Here is a 25683-nt window from a genome sequence, read left to right as displayed (position 1 = left end):
TGATATGGAGTGTTGTACCGGGACTATGATCCTGATGTTGTGAGGTGAGATAGAAGGAACAGTAAGTAACTCTGGCCGAGCTTTGGAACATATCTCCTCATCTTCCCTTCTGAAGGCTGTAACCAGCTGGTGTACAGAGTCAGTGACACAAAGACATTTGTTTCAGTGAACATTCTTCGTGTGTTAAGTCTAATCATGGTATATTAATTTTAGCTGGTTGTTACCTGGTTGGCGGTAGCGATCATAACTGTTGCTTTTGCAATAGTCTGTAAAGGGACAGGTACATACAGCAGGGTAAGGTTTATAATTGGGGGACGGGTAATTATAATTCTGTTAGGCAAGAACTGGGTAACTTAAAATGGGAACAGATGCTGTCAGGGAAGAACACTATATAAAAATTTGGAGATTGTTTAAAGAATATTTACATATGTGTGTGCTCGATAGGTTTGTCCCTAGCAGGCAGGGAAGATGCGATCGAGTGAGGGAGCCTTGCCTCTCAAGAGACGTCAAACGACTAGTTAAGAGGAAGAAGGATGCTTATATAAGGTTTAGGAAACAAGGATAGGAACACACTCTAGAGGGATACAAGTTAGCCAGGAAGGAGCTGAAGAAAGGGCTTAGAGAGATATAAGGGGGCATGAGAAAACCTTGGCAGATAGGATCAAGGAAAACCCCTGGACCTTTTACACATACGTGAGGAATAAGAGAATAACCAGAGAAAGGATAGGGCCAATGAAGGATTGTAAGTGGAATTTGTGCTTGGAGCCTAAAGAGATAGGAGTGGTCCTTAATGATACTTCTGTTCAGTATTCACAACTGAGAGGGAACTAGTTGTAGCGGAGAATGGTGTGAAACAGGCTGGTAGGCTAGGGGAAGTGGCTGTTAGTAAGGAAGATATACTAGGAATTTTGAGGAACTTGAAGATAGCTAAATCTCCTGGGCCTGATGGGATTTATCCAAGGATTCATTGGGAAGCGAGGGAAGAGATTGCAGGGCCTTTGGTGATCTTTTCATCCTCACTGTCCACGGGTATAGTGCCAGAAGATTGGAGAGTGGCAAAGGTCATTCACTTGTTCAAAAAAGAGAATAGGGATTACCCTGGAAATTACAGGCCAGTTAGTCTTACTTCAGTGGTGGGAAAATTATTGGAAAGGGCTCTTAGAGAAAGGATTTATGTTCACTTGCATAGGCACAGTTCAATTTTTGATAGGCAGCATGGATTTGTGAGGGGTAGATCGTGCCTCACAAACCTTATTGAATTCTTTGAAGAGGTGACCAAACACATGGATGAAGGGAGAGCAGTGGATGTGGTGTATATGGATTTAAATAAGGTTCCCCATAGTAGGCTCATGTCAAAAGTAAGGAGACATGGTATAGTGGGATATGTGGCAGATTGGATTCAGAATTTGCTGACCCTTAGAAGACAAAGGGTGGTAGTGGGCATAAAATATACACTGATGCTCAGTTATGAGTTGTGTACCACAAGGATCTGTTCTGGGTCCTCTTCTATTTGTGATTTTTCTAAATGATTTGGATGTAGGAGTGGAAGAGTGAGTTCGTAAGTTTGCGGACGATACACAGGTGGGTTGAGTTGTGGACTGCCAAGGGGCTCTTCTGGTGTGGTGGTAATGTCTTTACCTCTGGGACAGGAGACCTGGACGAGAAGTGTGTAAAAACAACTCTGAACAGGTTGATTAGAAAATAAGTACACTACCCAGCCTCATAGCAAACAAAATATTTGTTGATTGGAAGAATTGAATACAGTTTGTACAGCCTTCCTTAAACAGCAGGATTTTCTATATATTGACCTAGGACATTGTCACTTCATGTGGTACGGCTCAGCCTATTTTAGAAGAAAATGATACTAATGATTAAAATTCCCAGTAATTCTGTACTGGTTCACCAATTTCACTCAGATGAAGTAGGCATTACTAGTGAAATCCTCTTGCTAGGATTTTGTTACATTTATGGTTTAATAACATGGATGAACGGTAGCAAAGCAGTAATTTATTTACTGGTCTGCTGTTGAGTGCATGGGTAATTTTTCCCATGTTTATAACTGATGATAGTAACTAAATAGTTAATTTAAATTAAAATTGTTATTACTTGTCTTTGTCTTATCAATCATTGAGTTTTGACCTTGTTTCACTGTGCTTCAGGCTACTTAATTTATTAGGATAAGACTATACTTTAAAATGAGGGAAATGCTTGAAACTTTGAATTTACTGACTTGCCTTTGAATTTCTCCTTTTCTTAATTGGGAAACTTGTTCTTGACAAGATAAAGAAGGGTGTCGATGAAGATGGAGAACAGGGTGGGGACAATGACACATTACTACATTACCCCTGGGCGATAGCAAGAACTGCAGATGCTGGAGTTGGAATCAATACAGTGTGGAGCTAGGGGGACACAGCAGGTCCGGCAGCATCAGAAAAGTAGGGAGGTCAATGTTTTGGGTTTAAACCCAAAAAGTCAACTTTCCTATTCCTGTGATGCTGCCTGACCTGATATGTGCTCCTCCAGCTCTTTCCATCGGAGGCTGATATTTGCTGTGTTTCAAAGAGATATCATCTTTACTCCAGACTGATTTGAGTCAAAAGGTGTTGAGACTTGATGAAGTATGTATTGCCTTGGTAGCACTGCAGAAACCCCAGGTGTATTAGAAATAGAACATAGAACATAGAAAAGTACAGCACAGTACAGGCCCTTCGGCCCACGATGTTGTGCCGTGGAATAATCCTATTCCAAAAATTAAATAACCTCTCCTACATTCTCCTCAATTCACTGCTGTCCATGTGCATGTCTAGCAGTCGCTTAAATGTCACTAATGACTCTGCATCCACGACTACCACTGGCAAACTATTCCATGCGCTCACAACTCTCTGGGTGAAAAACCTCCCGCTGACGTCTCCTCTATACCTTCCTCCTAACACGTTAAAACTATGTCCCCTCGTGGCAGTCAATCCTGCCCTGGGAAAAAGTCTCTGGCTATCAACTCTACCCATGCCTCTCATTACCTTGTACACCTCGATCAGGTCACCTCTCTTCCCGCTTCTCTCCAGAGAGAAAAGTCCGAACTCAGTCAACCTCTCCTCGTAAGACAAGCCCTCCAGTCCAGGCAGCATCCTGGTAAAACTCCTTTGCACCCTCTCCAAAGCCTCCACATCTTTCCCATAATAGGGCGACCAGAACTGGACATAATATTCCAAGTGTGGTCTCACCAGGGTTTTGTAGAGCTGCAGCATAACCTCGCGGCTCTTAAACTCGATTCCCTGTTAATGAAAGCCAAAACACCATATGCTTTCTTAACAACCTTATCCACCTGGGTGGCAACTTTGAGGGAGCTATGCACTTGAACGCCAAGATCCCGCTGTTCCTCCACACTGCCGAGAATCCTGCCTTTAATCCTATATTCAGCATTTAAGTTTGACCTTCCAAAATGCATCACTTTGCATTTATCCAGGTTGAACTCCATCTGCCATGACTCAGCCCAGCTCTGTGTTCTGTCAATGTCTCGCTGAAGCCTGCAATAGCCCTCAATACTATCAACGGCACCTCCAACCTTTGTGTCATCAGCAAACACACTAACCCACCCCTCAACCTCCACATCCGAGTCATTTATAAAAACTACAAAGAGCAGAGGCCCATGAACAGAGCCCTGTGGGACACCACTCAGCACTGACCTCCAGGCAGAATACTTACCATCTATAACCACTCTCTGCCTCCTTTCAGCCAACCAATTCTGAATCCAGACAGCCAAATCACCCTGTATCCCATACCTCCTGACTTTATGAATGAGCCTGCCGTGGGGAACTTTATCAAATGCCTTGCTGAAGTCTATGTATGCCACATTCACTGCTCAACCCTCATCAACCTGTCTCGTGACTTCCTCAAAGAACTATTGACACTGCTTGACCCCTGTCTTGACCGCACAGCATTCTGTCGTATTCATGTCAGTAAGGACTGCTGCAAAATGTCTTGTCGTAGAAGAGACTGATTCGTTAACATGATGATGAATTTCACTGAACAGCTTGCCTTTCACAGGATCTTGTATAGCATTTCCTGATTGACTAAATCAAAAGCTATGGGGGTCAAATCAATGAAGGCCATATAGAGTGGTTGGTTTTGTTCAGAGCATTTCTCTTGGAGTTGTTGAGCAGTGAAAATCATGTTTATAGTTCCACAGTTTGGTCAGAAGCCACAGTGTCTTCCAGGCAGGATTTCCTCCAAGTCTGGGAGAAGGCATCTAGTCACGATTTGAGCAACAGTTTTCCCAGCAATGGAGAATAGGAAGATTCCTCAGTAGTTCCGAGAGACCCAAATGTCTCCTTTCTTGAAGATGTTAGCAAGGGCAGCATCCCTGAGATTATCAGGGATTTCTTCTTTTGTCCCAGATTTTCGGGAACAGTTGATGCAGATGACTGGTAAGTTCTGCTTCTCTGCTAGAATGATGACTATTTCTGCAGCTTTCTCATGCTTCTTGTGTATGATGGAGGCTTCAACCTTTGCCACATTAAGCGGGAGTCCAGGATCATCTTTGGGAAGTGGCGGGATTTCCTCAAACATGTCCTCCTTGGTGATTTTTCGCTGTTTGGACTTCTTTGAAGTATCCTCTCCATCGGAGGCTGATATTTGCTGTGTTTCAAAGAGATATCATCTTTACTCCAGACTGATTTGAGCCAAAAGGTGTTGAGACTTGATGAAGTATGTATTGCCTTGGTGGCACTGCAGAAACCCCAGGTGTTGTGTTTGTCAGCAAGGAGTTGTAACTCCTTAGCTTTCTCAGTTCACTGTTGGTTTTCCTGGTTCTTCTTTGTAACTCTGCCTTTCCTGTTTATGTCCTTCTCTTTGCCTTACTGGTGATATTGCTTTGCCAGGCTTGGAGAGCTTTCCTCCTCTTGCGGATGAGGATGATTTGATCATTCTCATTGAACCAGCGTTGGTGTTTCCTGGTCTTTGTAGCTCATGGTTTCTTCACAATATGAGATGATGGCTGTTTGCAGCTCTTTCCAGATTTCCTTCATTCTGTTAAAATGAACTCTTTGCAGATTTTGGTAAAGACATTGCTGGATGTTTGTTAGCCTCCTTGGTTTTTGAAGCTGCTCAACGCTGAGCTTTTTTACTGAACTGTTTCTTCATCTTCAGCTACTTCTGTTGCATTTGTTGGACATTTGAGGGGAGGGTGAACTCGTAGTCTGTCCAGCCATCGTCTGCACTGATCATAGATTTGGTCGTGAGGACGTCCTTTCGGTCTCTGGATCGAATGATTATGCAGTTGTATGTGTGCGCTAGTGCTTTGATCATGGATGCCTCCAAGAGGTTTTAAACTTGTCTTTTTGGTGGGACAGTGTGTTGCTGAGGACAAGCTGGTGTTCTGCACATTTGATAAGTAGGAGAATTCCATTTGTGTTGCAATTCTTGTCTCCTTCCTTTCTGATGGTTCCTTTCCAGAGTTGGGTTTCCTTTCCAAACCTAGTGTAAGAGGAAAATTTTACCTTCCTTAGGGATGTTCATGGGTACAGTGTCCAGGGTGGAGTAGAAGGCTTCTTTAGACTCATCAATGGTGTAGGGTTAGAGCACTGACACTCACAATTGCTGCCTGATGGATCATGGCAAGTTGCAGATGAAGTAGATCGTTGATGCCAACGGGGAGCTCCAAGAATTGGTTGACGAGTTCATTCTTAATAGTGAATCCCATTCCATGCATCAAGGGTTGATCCTCAGGTTTTCCTCTCCAGAAGAATATGTAACAACAAGCATCTTCCCTCAGCTGCCCTTTGCCTACTCTTCTGGTCTCCTGCAGGGCAATGATATTATTGTTCAAGTCTTTTGAGTTCGTGGGCAGCAAGGGCAGTTCTTTGTTCCAGCTAATTCTTTTGCTTGTAGTCCATGAAGGTTCATACGTTTCAGGTTTCAAGATTGTGTTTCACTCCGGTTTTCAGGTCACATGTAGGTGTGCCCGCTGGATTTGGTTTTCCAACCAGGTTGGTGACCAAACACTATTTTTAGGCCACCTTTTCTAGTCTTTTTCCCTGTGCAGTTTGAGTAGAATGGATCCTGAAGTGGACTGCTCAGTCACGAAGAATGTTGTCAAAATGTACTCCTGTCCATATTCCAAGAAAGAAACAACTGAGTCAAACACCACAGCTTACGTGCCAGTCTGAAGCTTTAGGACTTCTACATATCTCAATTCTGTCTTCATCACCTCTCCCTGATTGCTGCAGGGCTTGTATTATATTTGTGGAGCTGTTGAGTTCTTCTAGGTAGATGCCTTGGTAGCACAACATTTAACATGGGAATGCTGTTGCACATCAGCAGACTTGACATAGTGAGATCTATTTCTAGTGGCAAGGAAACTGCAATGACTGGGGATCTCCCTACTGTTGCAGTCTTTATCTGCCATCGCAGTTGTTGATATCACACAATTACCTTCTGCCTGGAACAACATTGAGACTGGTTTCGGATTGTACTTTATCTGGTTCCTCCCCTCCAACATTACCATCTTGGGTGGCCCTACCGGGAGTTGAGAATTCCTGGTGGCATCATTGTTGGTATTGACAAAATACTCAAGCCTGCCCACTGCTGAGATGTGCCAATCCCCAGAAAGGTGATTAAGTATAGGCTACTCTAGTTGATATCATTTCACAGCAAAGGACCTAATCTGTGACCTACTGGTCTATATAGAACCATAGAATCCCTATAATATGGAAGCGGGCCATTTGGTCCATCGAGTCCACACCAACCCTATAAAGGTCATCCCACACAGACCCACCCCCTACCCCATACCTGTAAGCCTTCATTTCCCATGGAAAGTCCTGCATGTCCCTGGACAGTATGCATAATTTAGCATGGCCAATCCACCTAACCTGCATGTCTTTGCCTGACATTGCACTGAGTCCAAAAATATCTGTACAGATAATATCAAATAATCCCAAGCTTTATCCTCTTTGGAGAGTTGCTACTCGTCAGGTCGGCAATAGAGATATGTGAATTTAACGTACTTTTTCTAGACTTAGAAAGGAAGACTGCATTGATAAAGCTTCCAAATCCTGGTTGAATCCTATCTGACTAAGTGCACGTGTGGAATTGTTGAGCATACTGATATATGCTATCCCAGATCACATAAAGGATGGTCAATTCTTTACTGATTAAGATAATTTACATATCTGTGTTTGTAACCCAGCAACTATTTATCACTTGGTAATTTTAAGATATTGTCTTCCTCTGTTCCAGTTCTAGCAGTTTTAATGTGATATGAAGACTGAATAATTGGAGTGTTAGCCCCACTCATTGAACATGAAATGTTACCAACCTTGCACATTTCACAAGAAAGGATTCAATTATTTTAATTTTTTTCAGGAAGGGTTTTAAGCTTGTTATCCTAGATGAGGCAGATGCAATGACGCAAGATGCTCAGAATGCTCTCAGAAGGGGTAAGAACTGGAAGTATTAATTTTAATGAGTGCTTATCCTGCTTCCCAGTTTTGTACTTTTTATTTTGCATCATAGCTCGAACCATGCACCACTTAAATGTATATATGCTTCACAAAAGCAGTGCTTTGAAAACCTTAGAAAATAAGCAAGAAATGTGTGGTTTACAGCATTTCAAGGCAGGTGAAGGGTTGGGGAGCATGGGGTGGAGAGAATGCGCGAAACAGCACACTCTTTTCTCTGATATTTACTTATTCATTTTATAACTTTGAGTCAGTTCCCCTGAAGATAGTACTGTCTCTGTTAATGCATGTAAGTAATCGTTCTTGGGGTCTTTACGGTTCATGAATTGGCAGTACACAAAAATATACGGTGACTCTTTCATTCCCATTTGGTTCCCTCCCTGTTGGTACCTTTAGTTTTACTTGTTTGCTTCTCTAGGAGCAGCAATTTGATGAGCGCATTCTATACCACACTGCCCCCAGCCTTCATATTTTTAGCTACCACTCTCGGTGTTTAAAATGCAGAGGAGGTCTTAGATGCTTTCAAATATACACCATATTTTCATGGACTACTCACTTGGAACTGAAATTAATGCGCATAATACAATATTTTACGTGCACTGAGTTCTCTATAAACATTAATTAGCAATATATTTGCATTTGACATTGTGAAAATTAATTCTTCAAAAGAGTAATGATTGGATATTATGTTAGTTGCATTTGAAATTGAAATTTATTTTTAGAGCTGATTAAGAATATTTTTTCCATTGTTTAAATCCAATCAAAAAGTCATTTATTCCACTTCTGTGTGCTGTTTTTCTCCAGTTCAAACTCAAAATAATTAATTGTTTGTGATGCAGTTATTGAGAAATTTACGGAGAACACCAGATTTTGCCTGATCTGTAACTACCTGTCGAAGATCATCCCTGCTTTACAGTCTCGATGTACCAGGTTCCGATTTGGACCGCTGTCACCAGAACAGATGATTCCAAGACTGGAGTTTGTCATCAAAGAAGAAAAGTGAGTGTCCTCATTGTACTGCTGCACAATTTACTGTAGAAAGTTAAGGCAGGAATCGACTGTCCATTCTACCTGTTAATTGTTTCCATCCTTTTCTGCCATCAACTAGTAAAACTTGTTATCTGGAAATGATATACAAAAGACAGTTTAGCAGAGGTTGTTGTGCTTCCTTCTTGCCATTCAAAGTTTATTCAAAAGTAACCTAAGTAGATTCTGATCTCATGCAACGTAGCCATTTCTATGCTGTGAATAAAATGTTACCACCATTCCAGAAAAGTCAACTAGTTCAGCAGCATTTTGTGTGTATGTATAATTTTTTTGAGAATAAACTGTCTTTTGAAATTTAGGTAAATGGAAATCTAGCCTAATTTCTTTTTAAGGCGATAGGGAAGAGGAGATAGACGTTCTAAAATACCATGAAGCTGATGTCCATTGATGCTATTTGAAGTTTTATTTAAAAGAGTATTAATTACAATATATGTGCTGTCCATAAGTTAGGTGTCGCTGCAGTCACATTATTCTTTGCTTAGAAGGCATGGGCTTCTGCTGTAAATTTTCCAACAGTCGTGCTGTGAAACAGCTCGCTAGCGATCACGCAATTGCAGGTGATTTTCCTTTCTGACTTCCCTTTCCTGTGGAGAAATGCCTTCGCCTCAAATTAAAACGTGTTCCCAAAGCAGCATATCTATGGGATCCAGGTATTAGCAGTTGTAAGAACAAAATTAGGGTTCTCCGGACTTGAGCGATAGGTTTTCACGATTCAATTAAAATCATTATATTAAAGTTAAATGCTGAAGTATTGTTTCATTCGGCCCTCCCACTAATTAATTAAGTATGCACTGTCTGTACATATTACATAAATACAGTTATGCTCCATTATGCATGTCATGACCATTCCAAACAAATATTTTAAAAATACATAACCAACCTCTCCAGCAGAAGTTATGTGTTAAGGAAAATTTGGTGATGATGGGACTCTGACATCATTAACTCTTCATTAATAAGCTTACCTAAATTTAACTTTAGTGAATAAGATCATGTTCATGATATCAGTAATGATATTGGAATAACACTCAATTACATTTGGAGGAAAATGGATTTTATTAATGTTGTAATCAAATTTGAAATAAAATTGCATTTCAGCATTTAATGATTTAGTTTTAATGCCACATCCTTAAACATTTATCTTTCAGGTTTACATATGTAGTCTCTAGTTTATGGAGCTCAATGTCTTCATCGACTGTAACAGTTCTAACCTAACTGAACAGAGGCTGTGTTTCTGCAGGACAGGACTGGTCTCTTTATTGTTTATTTGTAGTGTGCCAGCTTCTGTCACATAACTTGTTTGTCCGATTGTGAAAGATTCTGAGTTCAAATGCTACTCCACAGTTATGAGTTAAGTATGTATTTACTGGATTACTATTAATTTTTGATTCTTTTGCTTGTAGTTAGATTTATTACCTTGGCTCCTTTTTTTTCAACTGGGTGTAACATGTGCAGTGACTTTACTGCTTGGGAATCTACCCCAAATGTGGAATGTGATGCCCTCCCCCATGATGAATTTGGCAGTGGAGACATTAGAGCTCCACAATAATTAAGTCCATGTCCCTTCCCACTCCAACACCAACTGAGACCCTTGCATGGACAATTAATGCCTATTTAAGAACCTTATCCCACAGTTACTGGAATTAACCCAGTGGTTGAGAGTTGGGGGACTCGCCACTTATATTGGTGATGATAAAATTATTATCCAGCAAATTAAATTATAAGCCTGACTGTAGTTTAAATGTATCACTATTTTTTAAGTAGGGTTCTATTTAGTAACACAAGAACAAAGTTATGTTCAGTTATAAACTTAACAGTATGCCCTTGGGAATGTTTACTTTGTAGTTGATGTTAGCACATTGGCTCTTGGTTTTTAGCGTAAGTTCTGATGAAAAGTCACCAAATGCAAAATGCTTTCTCCCTGCAGATGCTGTCAGACCTGCTGAGTTTTGCCAGCAAATTGTTTTTGTTAGAGTGCTAGAATTGTCTCTTTATTATGTGAATATTGTTTATATAAACAGTTCCTTAAGTTGCGAACTGCTGTTGTGCTGGCAGTTCTTACTGAAGTCTTGGAATGTTCTATCATCTGGATTCTGTGGCTTCAACTCTGACCACTGCACTGAGCTATCACCTTCACTTAAGTAATCATTTCTCATACTTATACTGCACTTGGCTCCATGAAGAAACAAATTATAAAATTAATTGCTGCAATAGACTTTGAAGTCTTTAATTCTTTCCTAACTCTTCCGTATTTCATGTTGAAAGCTTCTCTGAACTTTCAAAGACTTAAGAACAGGAATAGGCCATTCAACCCTTCGAGTCTCCTCAACCTTTTTTTTAGATTAGATTCCCTACAGTGTGGGAACAGGCCCTTCGGCCCAAAAAGTCCACACTGCCCCTTGGAGCTTCCCACCCAGACCCATCCCCATATAACCCACACACCCCTGAACACTATGGGCAATTTAGCATGGCCAATCCACCTTGCCTGCACATCTTTGGACTAATTTAATTTGACCGTGGCTGATCAAACATCTCTTCAATGCCTTTTAACCACACTATCTGCTTCACCCTTGATTCCATTAGTAATCAGAATTCCATCAATCTCTACTTCAAACTTACTCTAAGACTGAACTTCCACAACCCTCCAGATTAGAGAATTCCAAAGATTCTAAATTTCTTCTCAGCTCAGTTCTAAGTAGCATCCTCTTTATTTTCTTAACTTCTAACCAGGGATCTGCTACGTCAATCTCTTCAAGTGTTTTGTAAGTTTCAATAAGATCACTTCTTGGTCTTCAAAACCCATTGAGAATGCAGGCTCACTTTGCCTAATCTCCCTTCATAGGACAGTCCCACCATCCTGGAAATAAGTTTGGTGAATCTTCATTGCGCTCACTTTCTATGACAATAATATCCTTCCTGAGGAACGGAGATCAAAACTGCACAAGTTAGTTCAGGTGTTGTCTCTCAAGCTTCTATACAATTGAAGCAAGATTTCACTATTCCTGTGCTCAAATCCATGTGCAATAAAGGCTGACATTTCTAATAGCCTGCTGGACCTGGATGTATGTTAGTCTTTAGTGACTCATTGACAAAGTCAGCTAGGTCCCTTTGTACATGTATAATTTCCAACCTCTTGCCATTTAAGAAATACTCTGTATATCTGTTCCTCCTGCCAGTGTGGATTAACTAATATTTTGTACTTATATTTTATCTGCTATCTCCTTACCCACTCTCAAATCTTCCTGAACCAGCTTTACATTTCCTCACAATGTACATTCCTGCTAATCTTTATACTGGGAATATTGTTTTTCATCATTGATGTATGTGTTGAACAGTTGGGGATCCAAATAGGGGTCCTTGCAGTACCCCACTGGCCATAGCCTACCAATGTGAGAAAGACTCATTGATTCCTGCTTACGTTCTGTACTCATGCCTCTCTGTTCTTTTTAAAGGTGTACCAATAGAGTTTCAGAAATGTACCATTTCACTTGCATTGCCTCTCCTCATTCTTCTTTCCAAAGTGCATCACCTCACAGCTTTCTGCCGTGTGACCTCTTATTTCACCAGCCTTGCTTAAATCCTCATTAAATCTCTCTTACCATCTTTCCCATCATTTACTATTTATCCAAGTTTCATGTCATTTCTAAATTTCAGCAATGTGCTGTACAGCCCCAAGTCAATGTCATTGATGTGTTTTTTTATTAAAGAAAGCAGCACTCCTGGTGCTGAACCTAGGAAAATAGAAGTCTATGCTTTTCATCAGTTTAAAAGACAGCCCTGTACTACAATTCTGTTTTCTTTCTCTTAGCTGCTTTGTATCCATGCAGCTACTGCCCTTTCTTCACCCATGGATGTGAAATTCATGAATAAACTCAATATGCAGCACTTCTGAAAGGTTTCAACTCCACTACTGTCATTCCATCCGTCCATTAAACAATGAAACATGGGAGCAGAAATAGACTATTCAGCCCATCAAACCTACTCAGCCACTCAAAGTGATCACGACTGATCTGATAATCCTCAGTTCCACTTTCATGACTTTTCCCATAATTCTTGTTTCCCTTATAGTAAGACCATAAGATGTAGGACTAGAATGTTATGCTATCTCAGTGAGAAACTATAATTATCCTAATGCAATTTAACCTTTAACAATCCCGTTCTGAATCCCCTATTTATCAGTTTTTGCTTGCCCAAGTGATTGTTAATTTTCTCCTGGATTATTATTTTTAAATCTTAAACACCACTGACATTGAACTGACTGGCCTGTAATTGCTATTTTTATCCTTCTCTTTGTCAATTATCTCTTGTCAAATTTGCAATTTTCTGGCACACCCTGTATCTAGATATTTTTAATCAAACTGTTCAGATGTGCTGCGACACACCTCTGGAGCAGTTGGGATTTGATCCCAGGTGTTCTAGTCTAGAGTATGGCCACTATTACTGTGCCTTGAGACCTCTTACCACCGTATCTAAGGCGCATTTGAAGCTTGTGAATAATGCCTCTTCAATTATTTACCATAACCTCTCTGAAAAATCTATAATCATGTTATTAAGAATAAATAACTTATTCAGTTTAAGTACTGCAAACCCTTGTAGTTTTTCTCTCTTTATTTTTTATCTATCTTATCCAGTGTAATAAAAGCCTCCTTGTTTATTGAACTTTGGCAAGTTCCACTTCTTTGGAAAACACTGATTAAAGATACTCATTTTTAGTACTTTAGGCATGCATTCACCTCCAGCATTAAGTCATTTTGATCTGTAAACAGTCCCATTGCTCATCTGAGTGTCATTTTAGTGTTAAAATTACAATGGAAGACCTTTGGGTTCCCCTTTATTTCAACTGGTAGACTGTGCTTGTACTTCAACTTTGCTCGATTCATATTCACCCTGATTCTCCTATTGTGATGGAATTGTCCAAACACTTCTCTGGAAATACCCAGTCTCAAAAAAAAAGTAGGGGCTGGAGCTTCATCATTCAATAAGATCATGGCTGATCTGATTGTTGCCTTAACTCCACTCTCCAGCCTTTCACCTGTAACCTTTAACTCCCGTGTGTGATAAAATCTGCCCACTGTGGACTTGGATATATACAGTGATCCAGCCTCACCTGCTGCCTCATGTAATGAATTTCAAAGACTAATAATTTTCAGAGAAAAGAAATACCTTCTCAACTCCATTTTAAGTAGAAAGTCCCTTATTTTCAAACTCTGTCCCCTGCTTCAAGACTCCCCTGTGAGAGGCAATATACTGTCGGCATCTTCCCCATCAAGCCGCTCAGAATCTTTACATATTTCACTAAGATCACTTCTCATTCTAAACTCCAAACTAGGCCTAATCGACTCAACTTCCTCTCACTTTTCTTATACTGCTGAGGATTATTTATCCAAAGAAAATGTATTAAACCAGCTTTAATGAAAGTTTCACCACCTAAAATGTAACTTCTGTGATTAAATCTGTTTTTATCTCTTGAGATTTCCTGATTTGATTAATGTTTTCAACATATTTTGTTTCAAATTTCCTGAATCTTTTTGAAATTTTCTTCAGTATTGCCCCTTTATTCTGTCTTTGTAATATCTTGGACTAAGCCTGAGTACAGTGAGCAAGGATACAAATTAATGGTACCAAACTGAAGCAGAATGTACAGATGGCTTTTATATTGTAAAGATTCCAGAATGATAAAAGGTTAACCATTTTAAAACCAAGAATAATTCACAAGATGTGCGTTATACAAGCAAGAATTGTTAAATCACTTGTAATCTTTATTATACGTTTTGACCATAATAAATCACTTGAAGAATTTTTCAAGACAAATTTACAGAGAAAGTTAGTCTGAATGTTTCATTACAGTGTTGACATAACTCAAGATGGACTGAAAGCCATTGTGACACTCTCTAATGGTGACATGCGCCGATCTTTGAATATTTTGCAGGTCAGTAATTTGTTTAATAAATTACTTGTGTTATGTAAGAGTTAGAAGTATTGGCTTTTCCTTGCTTAACACTAGTGGAATCATGTTCTGAATCAAACAGAGCACAAATATGGCATATGATAAAGTGAGCGAGGAAACAGTGTACACCTGTACTGGTCATCCATTAAAATCCGACATCGCAAACATCCTTGACTGGATGTTAAACAAAGACTTCACCACTGCATACAGAAGTATCCTTTGCAATTGAAACCAGAAGAGGTTATGCACAATATTGATAATTTTACTGATACAACCATTGTATTTTGTCTCTGTGTTAAAAGTTGACTCATGAAATTATGTAAAAATTAAATGGAAGCAGAAAGTTTACCGCAGTTAATCCATTTTACTATCTGTCCCATAAATAAGTAAAGCCCAGCATGTCCATCCCATTCTTACGTCCTCAGCCACTGTTTTTCAGCCACACATCTAACTTATTTTTCAATGTTGCCAGGTATTGAGGTTTTTGCACTTTCCATCCAGGAAGGTTAAATGAATGGAAATCTGTAATGATATTGTTGCTGACCTCAGGCTAATGTTCTGGGTGTATGAGTTTGAATCCTGCCATGGCAGATGGTAAATCTGAATGAAGTAAAAATCTGGAGTAAAAAAGTGTGTAACGGTGACCAAGTTGATTGTTGTAAAAACGATTTGGTTCACTAATGTCCTTTTTAAGCAAGAAAATCTGCCCCACAAGTGATTGACACTTAACCACCAGCTTAACAATTGGAAGTGAGAAATAAATGTTGGCCTGGCCAGCAGACACCTACCCCTATGAATGAATTTTTTAAAATGTTTCCAGCAAAAGTCTACTTGTTTATGCAAAATCAAAATATTAGTGAATAGATTATAATGTCTTACTACATTCGCTGTCACCAAAACTGAGACCATCTGTCATTTCTTTTCCTTCCTTCCCAAGCCCGTACCTAATTTCCTCTGAGCAACTCCCACCCCAACATAGCCCTCAACTTGTTGCCCTTTGCAGTTTCTCTTATTTCTTCCTTCAGTGCCTTGTCAAGTTCATTTTCTCCATGAGATCTGCAGTGTTATGTCATCACCATTACTTTAAAACTGCAAACCATTGAAGTTCCTTTCTTGGTTCCCATTCCAGACCTGATGTTATTAATGACTCTCTGTCTTCGGTTTTGTGCTCTCCTTCAAATGAGCTGCCATCATCTCTATCAAATCGCCAACACCTGACCCCTCTATCATAGTCAACTACTCCTATTGCAAACCTTTTCTCTGCAAAGTCCTTGAATGTATCACCTCCTACATCTGTGCCCATCTTTCATGGAATTTAATACATGAATCCCTCCATTGATTTCTCAGTTTGCTACAGCACCAAAACTGTTCTTAACTATGTGCCAGTGTCAAAGATAAACTTTTTCTCCTCGTTGTATCTGAAGCCTTTGACACAGCTGACCACATTGTCCTTATGTGCAATTCACTATCCCAGAGTAGATTGGATGCAGGGATATTGAGGAAATTTAAGGAGGAGATTGTCAATTAAAAATCTTTCTATGAATTGAAGGGTTATGGAATGTGGTCAGAAACATGGAGTGGAGACTGAGGTGGGATCAGCCATGATCATATCAAAAGGCCAAATGGGCTGATTGCCTACTCCTGCTCATAATTCTCATATGCTTCTCCAACATCATTCACATTGGCAACTATGTCATTAGCTACTTTGGCCTGAAGTTCTGTAATTCTGTTCGTTCACCCCTCTACCTCACTTTTCTCCTACAAAGACCTAAATCCTCCCTCTTTGACTGAGCTTTTGGTCATCTATCCTCCTATCTCTTTATGTACCTTTGTGATATATTTTGATTTGTAATGCCTCAGTGAAAGTCCATGCATTGTTTTATTCTGTTATAGATGCTGTATAAATTCATGACTTATTGTACAAGTATCATCTCAAAACCTGTCCAAAACTTTCAGTGGTTGAGAAAATGCGATTAGTCCAGACTGAAAATTTCTAATGACTATCTTGTGTGATGACTTTATTTATATTGCAGCAGAAGTTCCAAAGCTAAGGTATTTTTTTTTAATGTGGATGAGTTGCTAGGATATTCAATTTAAGTAAAGATGGTGCTTTTAAAATTCCTCAGCTTTCTTTCAGATATCATGGAATTAAAGACATTAAAAGGTTTAGCCCTGCATGATATTCTGACTGAGATCCATACTTTTGTGCACAGAGGTAAGAGGTCTGGATCTAATTAAAGGAAATTATTTGCTTAGTGGCATATTGCAGTTCTATTTGCATTTGTTTCTTCAAATATTTACTATTGATAATTTTAAAGTAAACAACTGCTGTCAAGAATCTGTTCATTCTGTTACCTTTAAAAGAGAGATATTTCAGTATTTTCACAGATTGGAGAACAGTTCTGAACACTTTCTAATTTGATGTTTTAAAGTCTTTATTCTTGGCTCATCACTTTTAGATTAGATTAGATTCCCTACAGTGTGGAAACAGATCCTTCGGCCCAACAAGTCACACCGTCCCTTGAAGCATCCCACCCAGACCCATCCCCCTATAACTGACACACCCATGAACACCATGGGCAATTTAGCATGGCCAATCCGCCTAGCCTGCACATCTTTGGACTGTGGGAGGAAACTGGAGTACCCGGAGGAAACCCACGCAGACACAGGGAGAATGTCCAAACTCCACACAGATAGTCGCTCGAGGCTGGAATCGAACCCGGGTCCCTGGCGCTGTAAGGCTGCAGTGCTAACCACTGAGCCACCTTGCCACCTAAATTGGGAATATTCTCATTTCTTTGGCCATGTAGGAAAAGGTTGAAGTGGAGTTCTAATAAGGGCAATGTGACATTTGACTTTTCTTTTCCAACCCTTTTAATTGTCTCACAGCTGTACAGTGTGGAGACAAGTGATTTACCAGCCATAATTGAGTAGTTAATATTTTTGCTGAATTCATAGGAAAGCTGTGGTGTATCTGCCTGTGTAAAAAAAATCATTTTAGCTGCCTTAAATTCCTGGAAAAATTTTGATTATTTCCAATTGGTGATTTTGCAAAGCAATGTTATGTATATTATGATGTTGGCTCAGCAGGTAGCATTGTCAGCCCCTGAGTGTAAAGTCACATTGCAAGAATTGAGCACACAATATTGGCTAGAGACTCTGTTCAGTTTCCAGCTTTGGACCTTAATGTGATAAACTGAAACCTTGTCTCCAATTTCGGAAGGATGTTGAATACTTAAGAAATTAATACAAGAAGTTCTCCAGGTGCCTTTTTGTATCAGACTTGGACTTAAAAAGAAATATTCATAGGATATGGGCAACTGGGGATGTACTCATCCCTAGTTGCTCTTGAAAAAGTGATGGAGAGCTGATTTCTTGGAACGCTGCAGGAATTCTTAATAAAGCTGTTAGGGAGTGAGTCTCAGGATTTTGGTGACATCGAAGGAACGACGATTTCAAAGTCAAGTTTGTGACTAGCTTGGAGGGGACTTTGCAGGTGATGGTGTTTCCATGTATCTGCTGCTCTTGGTCATTCTAGATTGTGGTGGCCATGGGTTTGGAAAGTGCTGTGTAAAGAGCCTTGGTAGATTTCTGTAGTGCATCTTGCAGATGATACACACTGCTGCAACTGAATGTTGTTGGTGGAGAGAGTGAATGGCACCACGTGCACAAACATTCAAGAAGACAGCTTAGTCCTGGGCGTTCTTGGCAAAGCTGGTATTTCCACTGATTTCTAGCATAGTTTAGTGGCTTGCGTGGCCTGTTGAGAAGGTAATTAAAGATTTCATTTAAACAAGACAAAGTAAGGATGATGAGTTTCCCCCTTAAAAAGGACATTAGTAAGCTAATTGTGTTTTGATGATTCAGGATCTGTATTATTTACTGTCGACTTTTATTATACTATAACTGAATTTAAATTCCCAAATTGCAGTGCTGAGGTTTGAATTTGTGTTCTCTTGTTTACTTCAGTAACCTAAGCAGTAAATAACTGTAATAGTTCTGACCAAATTTATGTCTCAACTAACATTGCTGAAACAGATTAATTATTATTTATCATATTTGCCATCAGTGGCACAATATCAGCTATCACGATTGCTTGAGTAACAATGGTGACAACTTCAGATTGTGAACTTCTTTGTGAAGCTGTGAAAGACGCTTTGTAAATGCAATTTGTTGCTATAAGCAGTGGAACTGTCTATGGATTGAAATTGTCATTTTGTTACCAATTGGTTGAGTGTCAAAAGGAATGAGCTGAATTAAAATCTATCAGAGATAATGGCAACTGCAGATGCTGGAGAATCCAAGATAACAAAGTGTGAACCTGGATGAACACAGCATGCCAAGCAGCATCTCAGGAACACAAAAGCCGACGTTTCAGGCCTAGACCCTTCATCAGAGGAAGGGTCTAGGCCCGAAATGTCAGCTTTTGTGCTCCTGAGATGCTGCTTGGCCTGCTGTGTTCATCCAGCTTCACACTTTTTATTATCTTGAATTAAAATCTAGTTAACTAGGGGAAAAAAAATAGGTGAAGGTTCTCAAATCCATGTCGATTTATAACAACCCTTTAGTTCAGCTCATTCCTTTTGATTTAGATGCATTTACTAAATATGTATGACATGTAGAACAAGAGTGTGGCCCTTTTGTGGACCAGTGATACCATCCTTATACCTGAACTTGAAGGCCCAGGTTCAAGGCCCACCTGCTTCAGAGCAGTGTAATTGCTCCTGAACAGCTTGATTAGAAAATATCTCCTACATTATACAAGAAGAAACCAGACCAGATTTCCTCTGTCCACTCTTAATTAACTGAAATAGCTCAGTTAAAGAAGTGTTAGCCTGAAGATCTAAAGGTCCATGGTTCAATGTTATAGACCAAATGGATCAAACGACCTCTTGCTTTACCATAAGGTTGGGTGGTTAGAACGTGGTGCTAATATACAAGGTCACAGATCAGTATACTGGCTAATGTTTCCGGCGTTTGTGACGAATACAAATAAACTAATTTCTGTTTGTGATGTGAATATTACATGGATGGAAATCGGTGTGCCGGAATTTTCCCAAACATTATCCTTTTAAATGATTTATGTTGAATTCATTAATACCTCATTGAAGAAAAAGCCTCAACTCCTTCATTTATGTTATAAGTATGTGTATTAGTAGAAACTTTATTCCTTTATAACTAAATATTCTAAGTACCAATCATGGACACTCCATCTCAATTCTGTAGTTAAGTGCATGACTTAATTTTCCCTGGAGATAAGTGCTGTTTCATTTCCACAGGAAATTCAAAATCGTTACATGCTTGTTCCCTAGGGTGCGTCTGTAGTAATCACTGTAAGGATATTTGTGCAGGCTCTTTCTGTAATTAAATGAAGTATTTAGTGTTGCAGTATTTGAGTATTATCAATTGTAGCCAATGAGCAGATTGTTTTTCTTTGATTCTTTCATGGGATGTGGTAGTTGATACCCATCCCTACATGCCCTGGAACTGAGTGGATGGCAGATTTCCCTCTTTTTAAAGACATTAGTGAAGCGGGTACATTTTTTTAGCTATTGATGGTTTTTGACACCACTAGAATTACTAGCTTTATCGTGCCTATTGAATGATTTTGAGTTCCATCAGCTGTCATTTGAACCTTGGACTATTAGCCATGAACCTCTTGATTTCGAGTCCAGCAACATTACCACTACACTACTGTTTCCCAGGGCTTAACATTGAAATGGTTTTGGTGGTATTTTCATCAAGTTGGCACCGAGATTCTGGCAAGCTGCAAAGCAGGAACACACACCTCTACCCTTGTTCAAAACTGCTCCATTAGTATTTTACGTTAGGGCCTTAGGATGTTATTGTTTTGACTTCAACTTGAATCCAATGATTGGACAAGTTAGAAGGTCTGATTCCAGCAATGCCAAGTCCTTTCATGTAATACACTGAAGATATGTACCTTGAGCTCTGCCTTCAATCAGTGATTTTCACTGTTTTAAATGTACTTGTTAACTGTTTTCGATGTCAGGTCATGCCCCCCACAAACTTCTCTATATCTTGTCATTACTGGCACTGTTCAAGCTGTCTCCCACCACTGTTCACACCCCTCCCGCACTCCTGGATGGATGTGAGTATGTAGGAATGGGAATGTCAGGGCTAGCTGTGGGAGGGGGTGATACTAGGGCAGGAAATACAGGGTATTGAAAGGGATAGGATTGGTTTCAGAAGAACAGGGGGCGGAGGGGAGGTAGCAATGTTGGGCGGAGAATGGAGCAGTACCAGGGGTGTTTCTGGAGTGCTTTGGTGCTGTTCCTTGATATAAAAGGCTGTACTTGTAGCACAAACAGTGCTAATAAATAAATTAAGGTATAAAATTTGATAAGTATCAAACATCCAAAGTGTATATACTGTGGGGTTCAGAGAGAAGTAATGGGCAAGGACTTCCATGGAGCCATTTCTGGCGAACTAGATGTTCAGGATTTCAGCATAAATCAGCTCCCCATAACTTCTGGTGCCTTTGCAACTCTCAATATTTGTGAACATGTCAGCACTCACTGTTATTGAGATCAGAAATTCTGGGCCTTTCTGTTCAGAGTCGGTAACCTCAATTTGGACCTTGTTTTGCTCAACACCATGGTTTTGTAACAGCTAAATCCAAAAAAAAAGCTTTCATGTTGTATGGACCAAGGAAGCTGAATAGAGAACATTCTGAAGAGTGCCCTTAAGCTCTATTCACCTGATTGAATGTTTTTGAAGAGATTAAGTTATGCAAGAGCATTAAGACACACCTTGAAAATAAATTTTGCAAAATAGGTCTGTAAACAGTTTATTTTTATTTTAAAGTATGTTTTGTGAAATCAGGTATAATATCAGTCTGTCATGTAAACTCAGCATACATGTCACTCCCCATTACTATGGAGATGTTTGTGGCAATCTCCCAGGGTCTATTCTGTAAACAGTGTAGTTGATAGCATTGTTACAGCTGTGTGCATTCACATACTCAATACAAACCAGCGCTTGCAACCAACACCATCTGCTGGGTGACGCTGGATGTTTTCTTGCTCTTGTCTCCTTGGAGACTGTTGCAATTTCCATAACAACGTGTTCACTGGTAGGTGGAGCCAATTGGTGGCCTTTAAGAATAGAGTCTGATAAGTTATTAATGTAACTGTTTAGTTACGTAACAAGATTTGCCTTTTGTAGATTTCATAGTAGTGCATTATTTTTGGAACTACTGCTCTGTGTTGGATTACTGCTGTTGTCAGTTTGCTTCTAGAATATGTGATGTTATACCTCAGAATATTGTACACAACAAATTAACTTGTATGTAATAGAAACCTCACAATTGGATTCAGTATAGAAAGTCGACAATTACACACTTTATTGTGACCTGGCCTCTCTCAGCGTGTGCATGTTAGGATTAATGTTTAATTTCTAAGTAGAACTTACAGTTATGATAGAGAAATGTACTGTTGGTATTATTCAATGTGTGAATCTCAAGTGTCATGTATCTCCTGCCTTTGCACCCCTTCTGCTGCTGTCTCTTTCCCTCTTCTCAAATTGATTGTTGTTAGATGCTTACTTTTTCCCCTCCAGAATATCCTGCACAGCACATTATTCCTACTTGATGCTCTCTCTTGAAAAAGCCTTTGGCTAACACCCCTAATTTATCTTCTGGCTTTGTGAGGGCCTTTGGATGCTTTTTCTACAATTAAATATCTGAATAATTGTCAGTTTTTACTTGCCAGATGAGGGCCAGTAAGACTAGCATTATTTTCATCAGAAATTGCTTTTAACTACTCTCCTAAATAACCTAGCAAGCTACTTACTTGAGAGCCAGCTACATTGCTGCAAGTCTGGAGTTGTGTACACCTAACTGGGTAAGGATGGGAGATACCCCTGTCCTAAAAAATATTAGTGAACCAGATGGATTTTTTTTTAAGCAATCTGGTAGTTACTTGCTCATCATTATACTTAGTAGCTTGTTAACTACAGATTTATTCTGTTAGCTGAATTCAAATTCGTCAGCTATCAAGATTGGCTTTCAACCCATGTCTCTGGATTTTTGGTCTTGGTCTCTCAATTACAGTTTATATAATCACCTCAGAACTTGTGAACCAAGCAAGTTTCTCAACAAGTGTCTTCTGTTAGGCTCAAACTTATATTCCAAACAAAGGAGTTTATCATTTGATTCTGTTGCAGAGTATGTAAAGCAGACCACTAGGAGGTACATGACACCAGACCATGGACTTGCTATTTTCATCATGTTGAAACTTCGCTCATGCTGTTAAACTCCTGTTTTTCAGTTGATTTGCCACCTTCGGTTCGTACTCATTTATTGATCAAGATGGCTGATATTGAGTAAGTATTACATCAAAATTTTCTTCATAAGTGCACATCCTAGGGTTATCCATCTCTTTTAAAAATTCTTTGTTTGTTTAGCGAGGATAGTGATGCTGTGGGAGGTCATTGGCAAGCTGAGTTTTTGCCAGGCTTAAAAATAGTTTAGTCAACAGCTTCATTAAGATAATATTACACTTTTAAAAGTTGTATCTAGTTTTACCATCATGCAGTGTGAATCTCCTTCCCCAGAAGCACTTGGGAAGTAGCTTCATTTCTGAATTTAAGATCAAATGAAATAAACTCCTTTTATTTAGCCGACAGTCCCCATTCAGAAAACAAGAGGCGCATGCAATTTTTCACTGGAACATAGGTGGTCAAGAGGTGACCTGATTGAAGTTTATTAGATAGAGTTGTTGTTTTTCTAGGATGGAGCTTTCAAGACTATAGGACACATTTTTCTTGGTGAGAGGAGAGAAAGTTTAAAAAAAAAAGGGATGAGGCAAGTTTTTTTTAAAAAACGGAGAGAGTGATTTGTGTATGGAATGAACTTCCTGAGGAAGTGGTGGATGTGGTTACAGGTACTACGTTTAAAAGACATTTAGGTAAATACACAAGTACGAGAGGTTTGGATGGGTTGAAAGATGTGGGCCAGCAGCAGGCAGGCTACTTTAGTTTGGGATTATGGTCGGCCTGGACTGATGTGACCAAAGTGTCTGTTTTCGTGCAACGTGACTGTGACTCTAACTCAATTGTGTGTTTGGGTGGCAGCAGAAGACAGAAGAGATTTATAAATATTACACGTACTGAATAGTACAACAGCTCTTATTGTGAAAGAACAATCTTTAATTTTTTTATAAGCCTGATACTGAGTTCCAAATAAGCTAAACTGAAAATTAGTAATGTGGTTACCATCCTAAAAGTTAAACAGCTGGGTAACTTTTAATATAAAGAGGTAGGTAACTGAGAATAAGATCTATAACTGTCTTAAATACATTTTCATGGAAAGAGTTCTTCTGAATTGATTTTATTCTAAGCAAGAAATTTGAGATTATGGCTGTGGCACGTGTAGCAGCTCTTTATAAAATAAAGCCCAAACGCTAAACATGGTATATTTCACAAAATGTTGTAAGCATTTTAACACTGTTTTCATCCATGATCAAGGAGAAAGAGAGAACAGGTAATATAGTTAGCCTTGATCTATAATAGTGGCTGGGGTGACTTACAGCTGTAAGGATGGTCCCATGATCAGGGAACTTACATTGATTTTGTCAAGTATAGGATGTACTCAAGAATTTAAGGTGGCTAAGGGCTGATAAATGGAGTTTAATGTACTAGATATAATGTTGTTGTATGGGATATATGCAAATGTGGTCAGTGATGTTACCTAGCTATGGAAGGACAGGGTACAGGAAGTGTCTGCACGTGCCATCAATATTAATATATTCCAGGTGCTGAGAGGTCATTAGAGCATATGCTGATGACAGGGGTCCTGGAGATGAGGCAGAGGTTTGGGTCCCAGCAGGAGCAAGACCAGCAGTGGGAGACAGTCTTCATTTTTGCATGGGAGCGATAGGGAGGCTACAGCAAGATGATAAACCATTTTCATGTTGTGTCAGCTACTTTTAGTTTACATCCTGTTGCACCATCTAGACTTGGTGCTTATAGAGTAGTCAGGATACCACATCTTTCCTTCAATCCAAAATTCTAGGGAAAGTTAGAATGAGACTTTTTTTGGGAATGGAATCAAGAAAACTTTTTCTTTTTAAAAACACAAATTTTGGTAAAATTTAGAGCTCTTCTATTAATGGGAATTGGTGCTAGATCAACTGTTCATTTCAAAAACAAGATTGATGTTTGATGTTTGTTTAACATTTAGAGCAATTTGTGACAGTAGTAAGTATCAGACATTGATTGCCATTAGTTTGGTACTAGGCTTGAGGTTGTCCTGATTCATCATTATTATTATCTACCAGATTTTTTTTTGAAGATAGTTGTTTGAGAGGATTGATTATGCAAACAGACATGGTATGGGTTCTGGGGATTTTGAAGAGTGGATCAGAGAACAGTTCTGCTTGAAACATTACTGTGATCGTAGAGTGGTGAAAAGAAGCAAGCAGAAGTACAGGAAATGGGATAGACACAGTTGAAAGAAAAATTTCAAAAGCATTGGCACGCAGGTGACATTGTTTGAAAGAGAGCTCTCATCTGTCTCATTCTCAATCTTTGAGGTGGTGCAGATTTTTAAAAAAAACATGAGGGAAAGACTCTTCAGTGTTTGAGTCTGCCTGGAAGTGTGATGGAGATCAGTTCAATTGAGACAGCTGAGAGGGCATTAAATAATTGTTTGTATTCAAATGATATGCATTAGTAGAGGGAAAGAGGTAGGAGAATGGCATTAATTAGTGGTCAATGGATAGCTCATGTAGACAGGAGGCTAACTGGTCAATTTCTGTTACAACACATCTCAGAGTCCTTACAGGAAGAAGTAGGGTGAGAGAAAGTGGAAGTTTAATAAAAAAGAGGCTTACAGTGGATATTAAAATCGAACTGCTCATAGTAACCTTGTTGCGATGTCAAACTAATCTGCAGTGTTTGTAGGTTGCACAGTGACTAGGGTTGCTGGGTGGGTGGAGGATATGGAAGGGAAAAGACACGGGCCTGAAGGGCTGAATTGCCTCTACCTGCTCCTTTGTTTGTTTGCTTTTAATGAAAACAGCTGACTGCTTTAAAATTTGCTTTAAACAGGTACAGATTGGCTTCAGGAACTAGTGAGAAAATTCAACTGAGTTCACTCATTGCTGCATTTCAAGTTGCCCGTGATATGGTTGTTGCTGAAGCTGAATGAGTTTGTAAATGTTTTGTACGTTAAAGTTGATAACTTGATACCATTAAAATATTTCACTCATGGTG

The 25683-nt window shown here is 39.4% G+C and overlaps 1 protein-coding gene across 4 annotated transcripts in view; it reads left to right on the top strand.

The window, feature by feature from the left end:
- rfc5 (replication factor C (activator 1) 5) overlaps nt 1-25683 on the top strand; it is a 43181-nt gene extending 17498 nt beyond the window's left edge. For all 4 annotated transcript variants that reach the window (XM_048556394.1, XM_048556393.1, XM_048556395.2 and 1 more), the window contains 7 exons: nt 7360-7433; nt 8294-8453; nt 14346-14427; nt 14528-14657; nt 16583-16660; nt 22737-22791; nt 25519-25683. In XM_048556394.1, the coding sequence (XP_048412351.1) occupies nt 7360-7433; nt 8294-8453; nt 14346-14427; nt 14528-14657; nt 16583-16660; nt 22737-22791; nt 25519-25618 (679 nt within the window). In that variant the 3' untranslated portion in view covers nt 25619-25683. The remainder of the gene's footprint in view (nt 1-7359; nt 7434-8293; nt 8454-14345; nt 14428-14527; nt 14658-16582; nt 16661-22736; nt 22792-25518) is intronic.

The sequence above is a fragment of the Stegostoma tigrinum genome, chromosome 26, assembly GCF_030684315.1.
Source record: "Stegostoma tigrinum isolate sSteTig4 chromosome 26, sSteTig4.hap1, whole genome shotgun sequence".
NCBI classification, from domain to species: Eukaryota; Metazoa; Chordata; class Chondrichthyes; order Orectolobiformes; family Stegostomatidae; genus Stegostoma; species Stegostoma tigrinum.
Note: the sequence above shows the minus strand (reverse complement) of the source record. Positions and strands in the feature narration are given on the sequence as shown.